This window comes from Schistocerca nitens, chromosome 5 (genome assembly GCF_023898315.1).
Source record: "Schistocerca nitens isolate TAMUIC-IGC-003100 chromosome 5, iqSchNite1.1, whole genome shotgun sequence".
NCBI lineage: Eukaryota > Metazoa > Arthropoda > Insecta > Orthoptera > Acrididae > Schistocerca > Schistocerca nitens.
The window spans coordinates 293,936,032-293,952,888 of NC_064618.1; the positions used below are offsets into that span (position 1 = coordinate 293,936,032).

Below are 16,857 nucleotides of genomic sequence, written 5' to 3' on the forward strand. Positions count from 1 at the left end.
CTTAACTCACATCTGTTTCTTTTCCTTAAAAAAATCTATATGGTCAGCAAGTAGCCATATTTACATATGAATGTGCAAAACCATGTGAACATAAAATGACTCATTCCATATAATTATATTAATTGCACAAATGAGTCATGCAACATGAAACTAACATCCACTGATGAATAAAAGCCTGCTCAGATTTTATGATGTGTTACAGTCTTCAACTATACTTACTCATTAGGTCATTATCATCTTTTCTCATCTCTTAGAATCCAGAAAAGTTCTTTTTTGCTCTCCCCTACCATCCATTTGCCTGGTTGCATGTTCTGCCTACCTTCATTTCACTTCCATTACAGCCATATTTACTTCTATTGCAATCTGTTCCCTGATAATTTCCAGCATGCATCTCTCCACTGTTTACTGAGAAACTCTTAGTTTTTGAATGGTTTTTCCATTAAAGGTTTGTGTTTCACTGTCATCCATCAAAACTGTTAATAGGTGATGTTTGTAAAATTTCTGTTTTGGAGCCATTTTAAAAACTTGGTTTAGTTTACAAAAAATATTCTCCTGGTCATTTTTTGTTTTCTGCATATGTATTTTCCTGTTCATCCAATCGTGCCTACCTCCAAGTCATATCCTTCAGCAGTCCTAATTACGAAAGCTTATCAAGTGTTTTTTTTTTACTTAATTTGATGTGTTGACTGTACATTATTTTAACCTAATTATAGTTGATATACAGGCCTACTTTTAAATTTTCTCGATTAAATACTTCCATTCATTACTGAAATTTACTTGCACTAGAAGCAGACAGTGCAATATCATCAAAAAACCAAGGTGCATCTGATTCTCTCCATCAACACATATTCCATTCAATTTAAGGATTTGAAAACGTCCTCTAGGAGTGCTGACAATAAACTTGGTATACAGGATTTATCTGCCAGACTCATTGTTCAGTTATGAATCTCTAACCATTCTGATGAAATCTGACAGAAACTACAGCAGTGATGTATATATTCTTCAGGAAACTAAAATACGTCAAATTAAAGCCTTATTTCTTTGGGCTGTTAATACATATCAGTCAAAAACACTCTCAAAATCTATGAATTACAGACTAACTGGTAATTCATTGCTTTGTTCTACAAATTTGTTCATGACTTTATAATGGTCCATAGAGCTGTCTCCACTTCTAAAGCCAATTCTTCTTTTGCGTGATTAAAGTCTAACATTTTTCTCTGTCAAGCTGCTAATAATTTTAAAGAATATCTTGTACATTATCAAAAGGAGGATAGTGAGTCCATAGCTTTTTACATCATATCTGCCTCCTCTCTCATAAACTAGAATAATTTCAGCATTGTTCCTGTTTTGGGGAATCCTCTTCCTCATTATGTATTATATAAATGATTTTTCCACTTCCTTTTCCTCCAGCTTTCATAATTTCAATTTAATCTGGTACTTTTCCTTTCTTCATAGCTTTACACGCCTAGTCTACCATTATGTCTGGAATGACATTATAGTTACATATGGCCCTAATCAATCAGCCACCATCATATCGCATGGGAAATCTGTTTCTGAGTTAAATTTCAAGGGTAATACCTATCTATGAATGCCTTAAAAATATCTTTAGCATACTTCAAATCTTAAGGAGGCCTTCACAGACGGGCATTACCCTCCAAACAAAGTTTGTATACAGGTATCTTGTGCTACATCCTCACAAGCCCCTAATCCTTCAAAATCCCCATGAACCAGCTGAAATAATACTCGTCTCCTAACCTGTATTATCTTTGTAAGGGACAACTTACCTACACCCTATGCCGGGGATCTGAGTATCTATCACCTTGCACTGAAATAAGGAACATCTTTCCGATCTCTCCCGAAGCTATATTCTGACATCCGCCCCAATTATGGTCCATATGTAAGCTGCATGTAATTCAATTCACTGCCACATAGATCAAATTCCTGTGGAAGCCCCCGGTGTCCCAAGCACCCACCCAGCACTTGCTGTTCCATCACTGGTATATTTTATCTTATCAGAGGCAGGGCAAACTAAGAAAACAAAGTCGTGTCATATACCAACATTTACCATAACTTTTGCATGGTATTTTATGCTGGCTAATTGTTAATAAAATGACCATCCAAGTCAATGATCACAGCCAAATAGTAGCCAAGAGCAAAGTTAACCACGCAGTGGCATAAAATGCAGCTGAGCACTATATGCTCAACCTCAACAGGAGCTTCACATACGGAAACCCCCTCCCACCAATATCAATGTCTTAATACATCTCCTCACTGTTGCCACGATGTAAACTGTAATCTTCCTCCGACGTAACTTTCAATCTCATAACCTTCTGGCTTCCAACTCTGCTAGTCCCTATTCCACCCCACTTCCACTCCTGACTCCAAGCTTTCCACTTTGTTTGATTGATCTACATCCACACATTTTTGTCTCTAGTACTCAGGATCCCTCTTCCTCATATTAAAACATGCAAACCTCCCCCCCACCCCCCAACTCATCGTACGCCATGAGAAATTTCTCCTGTCTGTGCCAGAGTGAGCTCACTAGTGCCACATTTCAATCCCATTCCATTGCTGTTCCTCCCTCCCAGCTGTCAGTCTCCTTTTCCACACCCATTCTGGCCCACTTACTACTTTACTTACTCTTAGGACTGTGGATATGACAAATAAAAGTCAAGGATTATGTTTACAAAATCACTGTATCTATTTAAAATAGCCTCCCCCAGAATCAAAGCACAGATGAAATCATTTTAAAAGTGTTTTGAAACAGTCACTGTAGTCTTCTGCTGGAGTTGCATTTAGTACTGCAGTACAATTTTCTTGGACATTCTTAATTGCATAACAGTAGTATCCTTTCATTGCCAACTTGAGGAATAACCAGAAGTCGGCTGTGGCCAAATACAGTGGGTAATCCAGGACTGTGATCCATTTGCTGGCCAAAAACTCATGCTTGCACAATCTTCGCTTTGTGGCTAGTGTGTCAACACGGTGGAGCAACCAGGAAGCAGCCTCTAGGTATTAGGGTCGAATTTGACGAATTCTTGCCTACAAATGCTGGAGGGCTCAAAAAATTTGATGTTGCTTCACTGCTCCAGTACCATTTTCTGATGAAAGTCAGACAGGTCATGTTACATTTGTGGTCAGGCTGACTGCTGCAGCAATGCTAGTGCTTTGATTTTCAACACAGCTATTTTTGACATTTCAAGGATTGTAACACCACAACTCACCAGGAGACAGCACTGCAGTTTGGAATTTCACACAAGGACTCCTAACAGAATTGTGACATACTGTGAGAACAACTAACATCTAAAACAGGGGCAGCCAAGAATTCAGCTTGCGAGTAGTGCTCCAGTATGAATGCCATGGCCCTCAATTTGGCTGCATATTTTCCCCACCGCCATGGCATGCGAAGGGGGAAGAGGACATGGACATGAGAAGGGGGAAGACGGGAAACTGAACAAGCTGTGTTTAAATGACAATGCAGTTGCACTGTATATAATTTGGTTTTATATTTCACATTTCTCAACAACACGGATCCAAAGAAAACACATTTTCAGTAAATTTAAATATTTTTGGCACACTGAAGAAATCTCTTCATCTGGTATAAACTTTTGGAATATAGACAGATGCATACAGTTTCAAAGATTTTTGCACTCAGGTTGCCACTTAATCGTGACTCATTTTTTTTCATGATAAAAAAAGGTGTTTCACATACTTATGTTGACCGAAATATTTTAGGACTTTAGCAGCCTCATGATGGGGAGGTGAAAAAATGTGCACACGGTTGCTTTCAAATGAAGTGTCAAACAGTCCCAGAAAAAGCTCAAAAAAACATAAGACTGACAGTGTCCTCAAAATGTTTAGGAAACTACTCTTTTAATTATTTCAGGGCCACAATGAATTCTTCAAACCTCATGTTTTCTTTAACACCACTCAGCTAAGGGGACTAGATAGACTGTGTTTGTCAGAATTTGTCCCTTCTACAATGTGATTTTCTTTCTAAACACATCTTCATCAAATCAGAAATAAGGTGCTCCCTACCTTGCCATGTCTTGAAGTAGGCAGTGCACAGTCAAGTCCATTTAATGTTCTAATTTTCATTCCTGCACTTCTTTTTCCTTCATAAATTCAACAACAGCAGGTTTTAAATTGAAAATTGTTCAAAGAATGCTCCTTGACTTACACAACAAACTTTGCTGTAATACAATATATGAAGTCTCCATACTCTTTGTTCAATTCCATTCTAAACTGTTGCAACTGATAGTTGAGTAATGCGTGTGACATCTGAAATTTTACTATTTGTACAATTGACTTCTTCACATCCTCCATGCCCATAAATTTATCACAAAGTGCTTTTTAATGTATAGAACAAGGGATATATACTGTCAATTGATGTAACTGTTTTGCTCTTTCATTGTCTAAATTCTATCTGCACGATACTGTAATGTCACTTCATAGCAAATTCAATACCCGTTGATTAAAAAACTGGATAATACACACATCAAAAAATGTTTTGCATCACTCCGGCTCCCAGAACTCCAGAAGACAAACGTTGACTGGGGATATCTTATCACAGACACAGTCCCTTTGACTGTTCAGAGATGTCACTAAACCCGCCCAAAGATCTAAACAATCATACATGAGCAGCACCTATTAGATGGAGGGGGAGAGGGGGGTCCGAAAGCTGATCAGTCCCAGTCATTCCACCAGGAAAGAGGTACACGGTTTGTATTGTCTGTAGTTCAACCATGCCTAGACGGTCAACACTGCCATTAGATTGCATCCGCATTGTTACTTCGTGTCAGGAAGGGCTCTCAACATGGGAAGTGTCCAGGGGTCTCAGAGTGAATAAAAGCAATGTTGTTCGGACATGGAGGAGATAAGAGAGACAGGAACTGTCGATGACATGCCTCGCTCAGGCTGCCCAAGGTCTACTACTGCAGTGGACGACCACTACCTACAGATTATGGCTCAGAGGAACCTTGACAGCAATGCCACCATGTAGAATAATGCTTTTCGTGCAGCCACTGGACCTCATGTTACGACTCAAACTGAGTGCAATAGGCTGCATGATGCGCAACTTCACTCCTGACACCCATGGCGAGGTCTATCTTTGCAACCACGACACCACGCAGGACGGTACAGGTGGGCCGAACAACGTGCCGAATGGACCGCTCAGGACTGGCATCACATTCTCTTCACTGATGAGTGTCGTATACGCCTTCAACCAGACAATCATCGAAGATGTGTTTGAAGGCAACCTGGTCAGGCTGAACGCCTTAGACCCACTGTCCAGCGAGCGCAGCAAGGTGGAGGTTACCTGCTGTTTTTGGGTTGCATTATGTGGGGCTGACATATGCCACTGTTGGTCATGGAAGGTGCTGTAACTGCTGCACAATACATGAATGTCATCCTCTGACCGATAGTGCAACCATATCGGCAGCATGTTGGCGAGGCATTCGTCTTCATGGATGACAATTTGCGCCCCCATCGTGCACATCTTGTGAATGGCTTCCTTCAGGATAATGACGTCGCTTGACTGGAGTGGCCAGCATGTTCTCCAGACATGAAACCTATCCAACATGCCTGGGATAGATTGAAAAGGGCTGTTTATGGACGAGGTGGCCCACCAACCACTCTGAGGGATCTATGCCGAATTGCCGTTGAGGAGTGGGACAATCTGGACCAACAGTGCCTTGATGAACTTGTGAATAGTATGCGATGACAAATACAGCCATGCATCAATGCAAGAGGACGTGCTACTGGGTATTAGAGGTACCGGTGTGTACAGCAATCTGTACCACCACCTCTGAAGGTGTCGCTGTATGGTGGTACAACATGCAATGTGTGGTTTTCATGAGCAATAAAAAGGGCAAAAAAGATGTTTATGTTGATATCTATTCCAATTTTCTGTACAGGTTCCAGAACTCTTGGAACTGAGGTGATGCAAAACTTTTTTTGATGTGTGTAGGTACTGAGGATTCTCATCCCTCTCTTCTGTCATTCCCATTCATTTGAAAAGGCTTGTGCCAATAGATTAACAGACTGCTTCTTTTTGTGTAAACAGCCACTGGACCTATAAACATTGTTCATAGCACAAATAAATAGCAAAGGGTAAATGGCATTGATGCCACAATTCTGTCAAACTGAGGAAAGTTGTGCCAACCAAAAAATGCACCTCACAATACTAAATGAAATGTCACTCTGTACTGGGTACCTTTGGGAAGTATTGACAAAAGCTCAGACAGGCAGAGCTGTGCTCCGCACATTCAGCTCACGAGTGATTTGGCGAGCCATGGCTGGTCTGACCTACAGTATACAAAACATGGTTACCTTTGTTCCTTACAATGAGATACTGTCAAAGAAGCAGATCACAGTAAACACAAAACAAAACATTATGTTCTTCCCCTAAGGTACAATAATAAGGCTATTTGAAAACATAATCAAACAAATTTTGAGAACTGAACAATAATGGTCAGTGTGAAGTACTCAGAGAATTTTATAGTTCACTTCATTTTGTATCTGTGAATATGTGACTGCCTTAAAATGTTATGTTAAGCTATAACACAACTTTCACAAAGGGCAACTTACCAGTGTACCACATCATAGAATCACCCGCTACAGGTACAGCATGCATTTTCTCTACACTGTAAATGTAATGTGCATCTTTCTGATGAGTTTTTGTGTTTAGTAATGTAGAGCAAACCCAATGGGCATAGCCCAAGCAACTCTCAGGGTGTACTCCAAGCACAGTTGTGTGTCTGAAAAGATCCATTGCTTCCTGGACATCTACAGTTTCTGCTATGAGAGCCTGCAAAAAAATAACTCATTTTCAGAAATATTTGTTTCAAGTTCATTGACTACAGCAAATATATGTGCCTGTCACCGGAAAACCAAACCAGAAGTTGTAAAGCTCATGCATTTGAAATGAGAATCTGTTATATGAAAACTATGATTTTATGATTTAACCTCAGGTTTTCTAGAGCATTTTCAGAATTGAGAGTCTGAATCTGCTGAATTATGAGGAACTTAAATTAAGCAATTGTTTACAAGCATAATCTGCTTAGAAAGGCTCTTTTAAAACTTCTGCGAGCCATAAAAATGCTGTGATTGCTTCCACCACGTTGTTCAAGGTTCCCTCCATCAGATAGAGCTGAAATTGAACACTCAATATTTTTTCACCAATATTATGTTTATTCCTCTTCCTGTAAAATCTTGCAACTTGAGGAATGGTTTTGTTAGGACAGTCACATACATACACAACTGATCATTTTACCTGGCCAATCCAGCATTCCACATACTCTGGATCCGCCCTTTGAGCTTTACCAAATGCTCTGTTTGCAAGCTTTATTTCTCCAAGGCATAAATAGAGTGTCCCCAAGTTGGTCCACGGTACTGCATTGTTTTTCTCCAGCTCTATTGCTTTTATGAAGGAATGTTGTGCTAACTTCAAATTGTTTATTTCTGTGAAGAAATAAGATATGTTTCTGTCGAAATAACTTTCGTCAAAATTACACATAAAAAGTGACATCACCACCATCTTAGATTTTACAAAGAAATGCTACTTTACCATGTGTATTTTTATTCAACAATCACTATTTACAATAATGGAAAAAGTTACTTTCTACACCAGTAGTTTCTTTTTTACAATGTCCTGTGCAAAAATAGGAAATTTATAATCGAAGTACAGAAGTAAATAATTAAGTTCAATATTCACAAAATGTAACTGAATCAAACACAACAGTAAACTGAGCCTTGGACTAAATTTTGGGACAACTATCATCCATGTAACTAAGCTGTACACAAAAAGGAATAATGTGGAAGCATCTTGAGAAGTAACGGCAATTATGGAACAAAAGGGGGAGGGCCAACTCATTTGTACAAAATCAGTACTGATAAAATTGAAGACAAAGCAATATTTTACAGTTACCTTGCCAAAGTTTAATACAGGTTTGCTTCCTGCAATAGGACATACTAAATGAATAACTGCTAACGTAACACTAAACACTCATTTGATGCAACACACTACCAATAATGTAAAAACATTTACTATCCACATACCAGGAGATGCTGCAACAACTCCAAGTAAATTCCAGTGCTGGCAATTTCTGGGACTCAGCGTAACACATTTCTTTGCAGCTTTGAGAGCCCAGTTTCGCAGCTGATTTTTGAGATTTCGCATAGCAGTATTTTCTGCTTGGTATTGGTAATTCACAGCCAGATCATGCCATATGAGATCACTATGTGGTGAGAGAGTCAATGCTCTGCAGTAACACCTGAATTAAAGATATCAATGATAAGACTTGCTGCATAGTAAAACACAAACACAATACTTATGCAGTGCATCATATCTTGTCTAAACATAATTAAAACCCCCATAACATAAAAAATAACAGAATGATCATTACAGAAGCTAATACAGGCTAATACAGTTTATCGAGTGCAAGGCACGGGCTAGAAAAAGTCTCACATCTTGGTTTCTGTGTCAGTGATACCTTAATCCAGTGTGTGTGTGTGTGTGTGTGTGTGTGTGTTTGAATTTCTGATGTGATTCCTCAGTAATGATAATTTTTTTTCCACAGATATCACCTTGTAAGCTTAGTGTAGAATGGGGCTTTGGTATTCATTTCAAAGACTGATTTGCAAATGTGTACCACTGCCAATCATGAGAGCAGAGGTGTCAAGCTTTGTCAAAAGAGTGAAAATTGAAGTACCAAGAGTGAACATGGATGTACCAAGCTGTTAACAATATGCTGCCAAGAATTTTGATACTGAGTGACGCTGATATCTATGCAGTACTGTAAAGATAGGAACAGTGTTGTAATCAGCAGCTTGAGAGAACAAGTCCTTGATCAAACATTGAACATGCCACTGTAAAAAAAGAGTCACAGAAACTCTTTATTATCTCCCAGGTAAATTCAGGAAGTCCCTTAATAATCTGATCCTGTTGGAAGTATGTATTAATGACACTAAAAGAAAGTACTACATTCTGAGCTTACTTTGTAGCTGTCGATCTGTGACAGCTTGCAGCTTTTACTACAACCCTTTCTTGCAGAGTGATCCAACAATTATCAATTTAGGAATACAGTTTCAGATAAATTCATCTGATAGAATGCTGTTCTACCTGGAACTACATTAAGCACATCCTCTTTGACAACAGTGTACAAAAAGGGAAGGCTCCAGTGACAAGTTAAAGAACTGTTATTCCTTCAACCCCAAAGGAATCGATGTTTAAAGTCTGGAAAAAATAACTAGAAGGACATACATTACATTTTCCACAGAAAAAACTGTTTTACATTCAGATTTTTTTTTTTTTTTTTTTTTGTGGGGTTTAAGGGCGCTCAACTACTGAGGTCATTAGCGCCCCAGTCACTGTTGTTAGAGCACATGGAATCTAGTAAAACTCAAGGGGATGGGGGGACACCAGAAAGACCTAACAAAGATGCAGATAAAATAAGTAAAAAGGTTAGATGTCTTTGGACAAGCCAGTCAAAGTTATAAAACGCAGAACACGAGCAGCTGCTCGAGCGTCATCAGCTAAAATATCTGGTAAAGTAGATGGCAGGGACAGGACAACACAAGATTGACTAAAGCGGGGACATGACAATAAAACATGGCGCACTGTTAATGCCTGACCACAAGGGCACTGTGGGGCTGGGTCACCGGAGAGCAGGTAGCGGTGGCTAAACCGGCAATGCCCAATCCGCAACCTGGTCAGAAGGACCTCCTCTCGCCGAGATAGTCGGGAGGAGGTTGTCCAAGCAGTTGGGAGCGGTTTTACTGCCCGGAGCTTGTTTCCTTGGAGGGATGACCAAGCATCCCACCACAACGACACAAGCCTCTTAGAAACATCCCCACGAACGTCAGATGACGGGACACAATGGGAGGCTGGCCGAGGCAGGAGGACTGCAGCCTTGGCTGTAGCATCCGCAGCCTCATTCCCAGGCACTCCTACATGTCCGGGAACCCACAGAAAGCTGACAGGAGAACCATTATCAGCGAAAGAATGGAGGGACTGCTGTATCCGTTGAATCAAGGGATGGACCGGATAGGGAGCTCCAAGGCCCTGAAGAGCACTGAGTGAGTCAGAGCAGAGTACATATGATGAATGGCGGTGGCGGCGGGCATACTGAACGGCCTGATGGAGAGCAAAAAGCTCGGCCGTAAAGCTCGAACATTGGTCGAGGAGCCAGTATTTAAAGGTGGCGGCCCCGACGACAAAGGCACAGCCGACACCATCGTCAGTTTTGGAGCCATCGGTGTAAATAAAGGTGTGACCGGCAAGTCGAGCACGAAGTTCGACAAACCATGAGCAATACACTGCAGCCGGAGTACCCTCCTTCGGGAGTGAGCTGAGGTCGAGATAAATATGAACCGGAGCCTGGAGCCAAGGTGGTGTCAGGCTCTCACCCTCTCTGAAGGTGGTACGGAGGGCAAAATCCAATTGTCGAAGCAGGCGACGGGAGCGGACTCCGGGGGGCAGCAGGGCAGACACATACAACCCGTACTGACGGTCGAGAGAATCGGCGAAGGAGGACTGGTAAGAGGGGTGGTCTGGCATAGACAACAGCCGGCAGGCATACCGACACAGCAGTACGTCGCGCCGGTAGGTCAATGGTAATTCGGCAGCTTCAGCATAAAGACTCTCGACAGGACTAGTGTAGAAGGCTCCGGTCGCAAGACGTAACCCCCGATGGTGGATGGAGTTGAGACGGCGTAAGAGGGATGGCCGAGCAGATGAGCAGACGAAGCTCCCATAATCCAGCTTCGATCGGACTATGGACTGATACAAGCGAAGCAGGACAGTGCGATCCGCTCCCCAAGATGAACCACTAAGAACTCTGAGGACATTAAGGGAACGTGTACAACGGGCCGCCAAATAAGAGACATGCAGAGACCAACACAGTTTCCTGTCCAACGTGAGCCCTAGAAACTTAGTTGTTTCCACGAATGGGAGAACAACGGGACCGAGATGTAAGGATGGCGGAAGGAACGCTTTATATCGCCAAAAGTTGATACAAACTGTCTCCTCTTCAGAGAACCGGAAGCCATTTGCCACGATCCATGAGTACAGGCTGTCTAGACAACGCTGAAGGCAGCGCTCCAGGAGGCATGTTCTCTGGGCACTGCAGTAGATCGCGAAGTCATCAACAAAGAGAGAGCCTGAGACATTAGGTGGAATGCAATCCATAATTGGATTGATCGCGATGGCAAAAAGGGCTACGCTCAAGACGGAGCTCTGAGGCACTCCGTTCTCCTGGAGGAAGACGGCGGACAATACGGAACCCACACGTACCCTAAACTTTCGATCCGTTAAAAAGGAATCAATAAAAAGGGGCAGGCGACCGCGTAGGCCCCACCTGTGCAGAGTGCGGAGGATACCTCCTCTCCAACAGGTATCATAAGCCTTCTCCAAATCAAAGAACACGGCTACCGTTTGGCGCCTTCGCAAAAAGTTATTCATGATGAATGTCGACAAGGTCACAAGGTGGTCAACAGCGGAGCGGCGGCGACGAAAGCCGCATTGGACATTAGTAAGTAGCCGTCGAGATTCAAGAATCCAAACTAACCGAGCATGAACCATGCGCTCCATCACCTTACAGACACAGCTTGTAAGAGAAATGGGGCGGTAACTAGAAGGAAGGTGTCTATCCTTCCCGGGTTTGGGTATAGGAACAACGACGGTGTCACGCCAACGCATGGGGACCTGACCTTCGGTCCAGACGCGATTGTAGGTACGAAGAAGGAAGCTTTTGCCCGCCGGAGAAAGGTGTGCCAGCATCTGAACGTGAATGGCATCTGGCCCCGGAGCAGAGGACCAGGACAGTGCAAGCGCACGTTCGAGTTCCCGCATAGTAAAGGGGGCATTATAAGTTTCCAGATTCAGCGAGTGGAAGGAAGGTCGCCGAGCCTCTTCTGCCTCTTTCCTGGGAAGGAAGGCAGGGTGGTAATGGGCGGAGCTTGAAACCTCCGCGAAAAACCGGCCGAAGGCGTTGGAGACAGCCACAGGATCAACGAGGACCGCATTACCTGAGGTCAGGCCAGGTACCGAGGAGTGGGCCTTAATGCCCGACAGCCGGCGCAGGCCACCCCATACGACAGAAGAGGGAGTAAAACTGTTAAAGGAGCTGGTGAAAGAGGCCCAACAAGCTTTTTTGCTGTCTTTGATGACTCTACGGCATTGCGCTCGGAGTCGTTTGTATCCAATACAATTCGCCAATGTAGGATGGCGGCGAAAGGTGCGTAAAGCACGTCGTCGAGCACGGATAGCGTCCCTACAAGCCTCGTTCCACCAGGGGACGGAAACGCGACGTGAAGAAGAGGTAGTACGAGGAATGGAGCGTTCGGCAGCATTGATGATAACAGCCGTGAGATAGTCGACCTGAATGTCACAACTGAGAAAATCGTGGTCCGGAAAGGTTGCCAGGGAGGAGTAAAGTCCCCAGTCAGCTTTCGGTATGTTCCAGCTCGAAGGACGTGGGGATGGGGTGTGGTGCAGGAGACGAACGACACAGGGGAAGTGGTTGCTCGAATAGGTGTTAGAAAGGACATACCACTCGAACCGACGGGCAACAGAGGTAGAACAGATCGAGAGGTCCAAGTGGGAGTAGGTATGAGTAGAGTCCGAGAGGAAAGTCGGGGCGCCAGTATTGAGGCAGACAAGATTGAGATGGTTGAAGACATCCGCCAAGAGTGAGCCTCTCTGACAGGATGCAGGAGAGCCCCAAAGGGGATGATGGGCATTGAAGTCGCCAAACAATAAAAACGGCGGGGGAAGCTGAGCGATCAGGTGCATCATGTCAGCCCGACTAACAGCAGATGACGATGGAGTGTAGATGGTACAAACTGAAAAAGTAAAAGCAGAAAGAGTAATACGGACAGCTATTGCTTGGAGTGGGGTCATACCGCTCCGAGGTATAGTGGGTAAAGGCAATACGGTCAGTCGGGCGCAACTTGGTTTCCTGGAGACCAAGGACGAGCGGACAGTGCAGGCGGAGGAGCAGTTGTAATTCCTCCCGATTAGATCGAATACCTCCTATGTTCCAATGTAACAAGGCCATCGCTAGTCAAAAAGGGGGGGAATGAGACGGGGGAAGAGCTGGTCACCTCGACGGCCGCGGAGGGCCAGATTGCGAGGGAACAACGCTACAACCGGCGGGAGGCGGATCCGGTTCCATCGAGTCGTCGCCAGCTGCGGCCGCTGTCCCTGGTTGTGTAGGAGGGGCAGCATCATTTGCCGACGAGAGGCCAGCTGAGCGCCTGGCAGCAGAGCGTCCCGGCGAAACTGAGGACGGCCGGGAGCAGCGACTCACGGATGGAGCGTCAGACGAAACGCGCCGGGGTGGAGAGGGGGATAGAGACTTCTTCTTGGAGGCCTTCTTGGAAGGCCGAGGAGACACAGGGATGGTGGACTGGACCCGAAGAAGGTCCTCACGCGCGGGGTCCGTTTTGGAACGCCGGACCTCGGAAGCTGGGGTCCGGAACGTTTCCCCGATGGACACCTGAGAAGAGGATCGCTTCTCAGGCGGCGGGGGGGGGGGGGGGGGGCTGGGGCAGAGGGGGCAGGGGCCACGGGGGAGGAGGATTTGGATTTGGAAGGGAGGGATTTGGGAGGCGGAGGCAGAGACCCCGGATGGGGGGAGGAGGCGGAGGGGGGACAGGATAGGGGTGAGGACACCGCGGAAGGAGAGGACACAACTGAGGCAAACGAAGTGGTCAACGGCACGGGATGGAGGCGGTCATACTTCTTCCTGGCCTCGGAATATGAGAGCCGATCCAAAGTTTTGAGTTCTTGTATCTTCTTCTCCTGATATGCGGGGCAGTCTGAGGATCTAGGCGAGTGGATGCCAGGACAATTAACGCACCGAGGTGGTGGGGTGCATGTATGTTCCTCACGAAGAGGACGTCCACAGTCGCCACAAAGGGGCTCAGCCTCACACCGTGACGACATGTGCCCATAGCGCAAACACCGAAAACAGCGCATAGGAGGCGGGACGTAAGGTCGCACGTCGCACCGGTAGCACATCACCTTTACCTTCTCCAGGAGAACGTCCCCCTCGAAGGCGAGGATAAAGGCTCCGGTGTCGATGCGACGGTCTTTGGGGCCGTGCTGGACTCGCCGGACGAAACGCACGCCAAGATGCTCCAGGTTGGCCCTGAGCTCCTCGTCAGATTGCAGCAGGAGGTCCCGATGAAAAATAACCCCCTGCGTCCTATTTAGTGCCAGATGCGGGACAATGGACACTGGGATGTCCCCTAGGCGGTCGCATGCCTGGAGCGCTGCTGACTGTGTGGTGGAGATGGTCTTTATAAGAACGGACCCCGAACGCATCTTACTGAGAGCCTCAATTTCCCCGAAGATATCCTCAATGTGCTGAACAAAGAACATGGGCTTGGAGGTTGCGAACGTCCCCCCATCGGTTCGAGAACAGACCAAATAGCGGGGGAAGTACTTCGCCCCAAGCCGGTGGGCCTGTCCCTCCTCCCAGGGAGTGGCCAAGGGGGAAAGGGCAGGAGAACCAGAACTAGAAACAGTACCTTTCCTTTTGAAAGACTCGGCCGCAGAGCGACCTGATACGTGTTGACGTTTCATCTGCGAAACGTCCGCCCCGATACCACCCACTCCGACCAGGGGCTCTCCCCACGGGCGCCACCCAGCCTCAGCAAGGGCCACCTGGCAGGATGACCGTTGCCGGGAGTCCTGATGCCCCAAGGAGACGGGCATCTACTCCTTGGCCGATGTGGGGAGGGTGCAGCTCAGGTATCGGCAGTACGATCCCTGTGTTGTCAGGGGGCTACAACGTAGAGGGTATATGATGACCCCACCACAACGGGCTGGCTACCGTGCTGGATTTCTGGTGCCATGGAAAGTCCATCATGATCGTAGGTGCAGATGGGGATGCATTATGGGCGTAACTTGTACAACCCATCAGGCGTTTAGGCCCAATTTGAGGAATAGTGGGTATGGTTACAACGCCGGTACAATGCTGAGTGCCAAGGTCTTAGTGTACTGAGGACCAGTGGTACACCACGTAAGGCGTCCTTCCCCAAAAGGCTCGTACTTCTGTAGAATTTTGAAAAATGGAGGTCAAACCCCAAGGGGGACCATCACATGGAAGGCCGAAATGGTTGAAACTCCTTTTGGTCGCCTCTTACGACAGGCAGGGATACCTCAGGCCTATTCTTACCCCGGACCCGCAGGGGGGACATTCAGATGTGAGCAATGAATTTTTAATTTGTCACAGTTGTGACTCAAGCTTGTTAAGTTTTCTTATTCTCATATCTGATTTCAGACCCACCTAGCTGCCATAAGGTCACAGTCACAAAGGCAATAAATATTTTGAATACCTCAACCACATAGCGGAAACATCATGTCTACCATAATTTTAAAATGTGTTTATTTGGTAACATCATTTTGGCTATATCATCTTAAGATAGACATAGTCTTCCCATGATCTTTCTACTCGGAAATTTTTAAGCAGGTCATCGAGAGTTAAGAGTGATACAATAAGCTTCACCCCAACAAAGTGAGCAGAAATTAGTGAGCCATTGCAAACTAGTGACTCTCCATTATGAGACAGGTTTTAAGACAAAAGCAAACAATGGCAAGTCCAGGATGGAATAACAACAAAATGGAAAGGACGGATTGCTACTCATCACGTAGGAGTTGAGTTACAGATAGGAAAAATGAAACAAAATACTTGAAATATTTAAGATTTCAGACAAACTCCTTCTTCAGAAGGAAACACTCTCTCTCTCTCTCTCTCTCTCTCTCTCTCTCTCTCTCTCTCACACACACACACACACACACACACTCTCTATCTTGGGCACTAAGGCCCAACTGCGACTCACTTGCAGTTGGCCGTTACTGCCTGGATACAGCAGCTAGCTCTGTGTGTATGCGAGTAGCGCTCCCTTGAATGTGTGTGAGATTTTTAGTTCTCAAGAAAGTTTGAATATTTCTGGCACTCTTTTTTACTGTGCTTCAAAGCCTCCTCAATGCTGCGAGCAATGAACTATCTTTTCCATATTGTTGTTAAGACCAAGTCAGCTGCAGAGTCTCCTACATTCCACATAATTGCTTGTACACCAATACAGTCAATATTCATTAGTCACTCAGGAGCTACAGAGCCATTACAGATGCTAGCAAAGCAGTTCACAATGGATCACTCTGCAGCAAATACGAAGTTCTCCCAAGTATACTGAGCAACAAGCCCCCTTGGTTGATCAATGAGACCAATATAATTTTTAAGTTGCTCAATCATGAAAAAGAAGTTCTGCAAATTTCATAAAAAAGTGGACAATGCATATTTGAATAATATACAGAAAACATTTATTATTAGTCATTCATGAATAACACAAAATTATTTGTTCAAGTGATTGTTCATTTGTGTGAATACAAATATTTATTCATTATTTAGCAGTAAAGGAGTACACAAATAAAAGATGATTTTCAAATCCACAGATATGTTTTCCTCCAATTCTTTGTCATTTATAACACTGAGGTACTTTTGGTTGCTTTTACATTAGTTCTCAGAGCAATTTTTTTTTTCAAATTTTTTTGAGACCTTTTATTTGACTTTGGAACATTTGCTATTATGCTATACAAAAAAATATGTTCCACATATGCCGGAGAGTGTAGTATTGTCTTTATTTCAGAATAACAACATCAGACCAAATAATTATCTCCTCCTGCAAAACAATGGAGAAGTTATCAATTCTGCAATAGTTTATGGCAGACAACTTCACTGTGGATTCTTGTCACTCTCCAGTTTTTGCACCCTTTTACATGGAGCCACAGAGCATGGATCTAAAAGTCCATAATACACATTTTTTCACCTTGAAGAATATCCATGACCT

The 16,857-nt window shown here is 44.5% G+C and overlaps 1 protein-coding gene across 1 annotated transcript in view; it reads right to left on the minus strand.

Moving 5' to 3' along the window:
- Positions 1-16,857, minus strand: part of LOC126259797 (tetratricopeptide repeat protein 37) — a 195,140-nt gene that overhangs the window by 47,039 nt on the left and 131,244 nt on the right. The window contains exons 13-15 of the mRNA XM_049956819.1: positions 8,059-8,273; positions 7,274-7,461; positions 6,589-6,808 (exon numbers count right to left, since the gene is read on the minus strand). Of these exons, the coding sequence (XP_049812776.1) occupies positions 6,589-6,808; positions 7,274-7,461; positions 8,059-8,273 (623 nt within the window). The remainder of the gene's footprint in view (positions 1-6,588; positions 6,809-7,273; positions 7,462-8,058; positions 8,274-16,857) is intronic.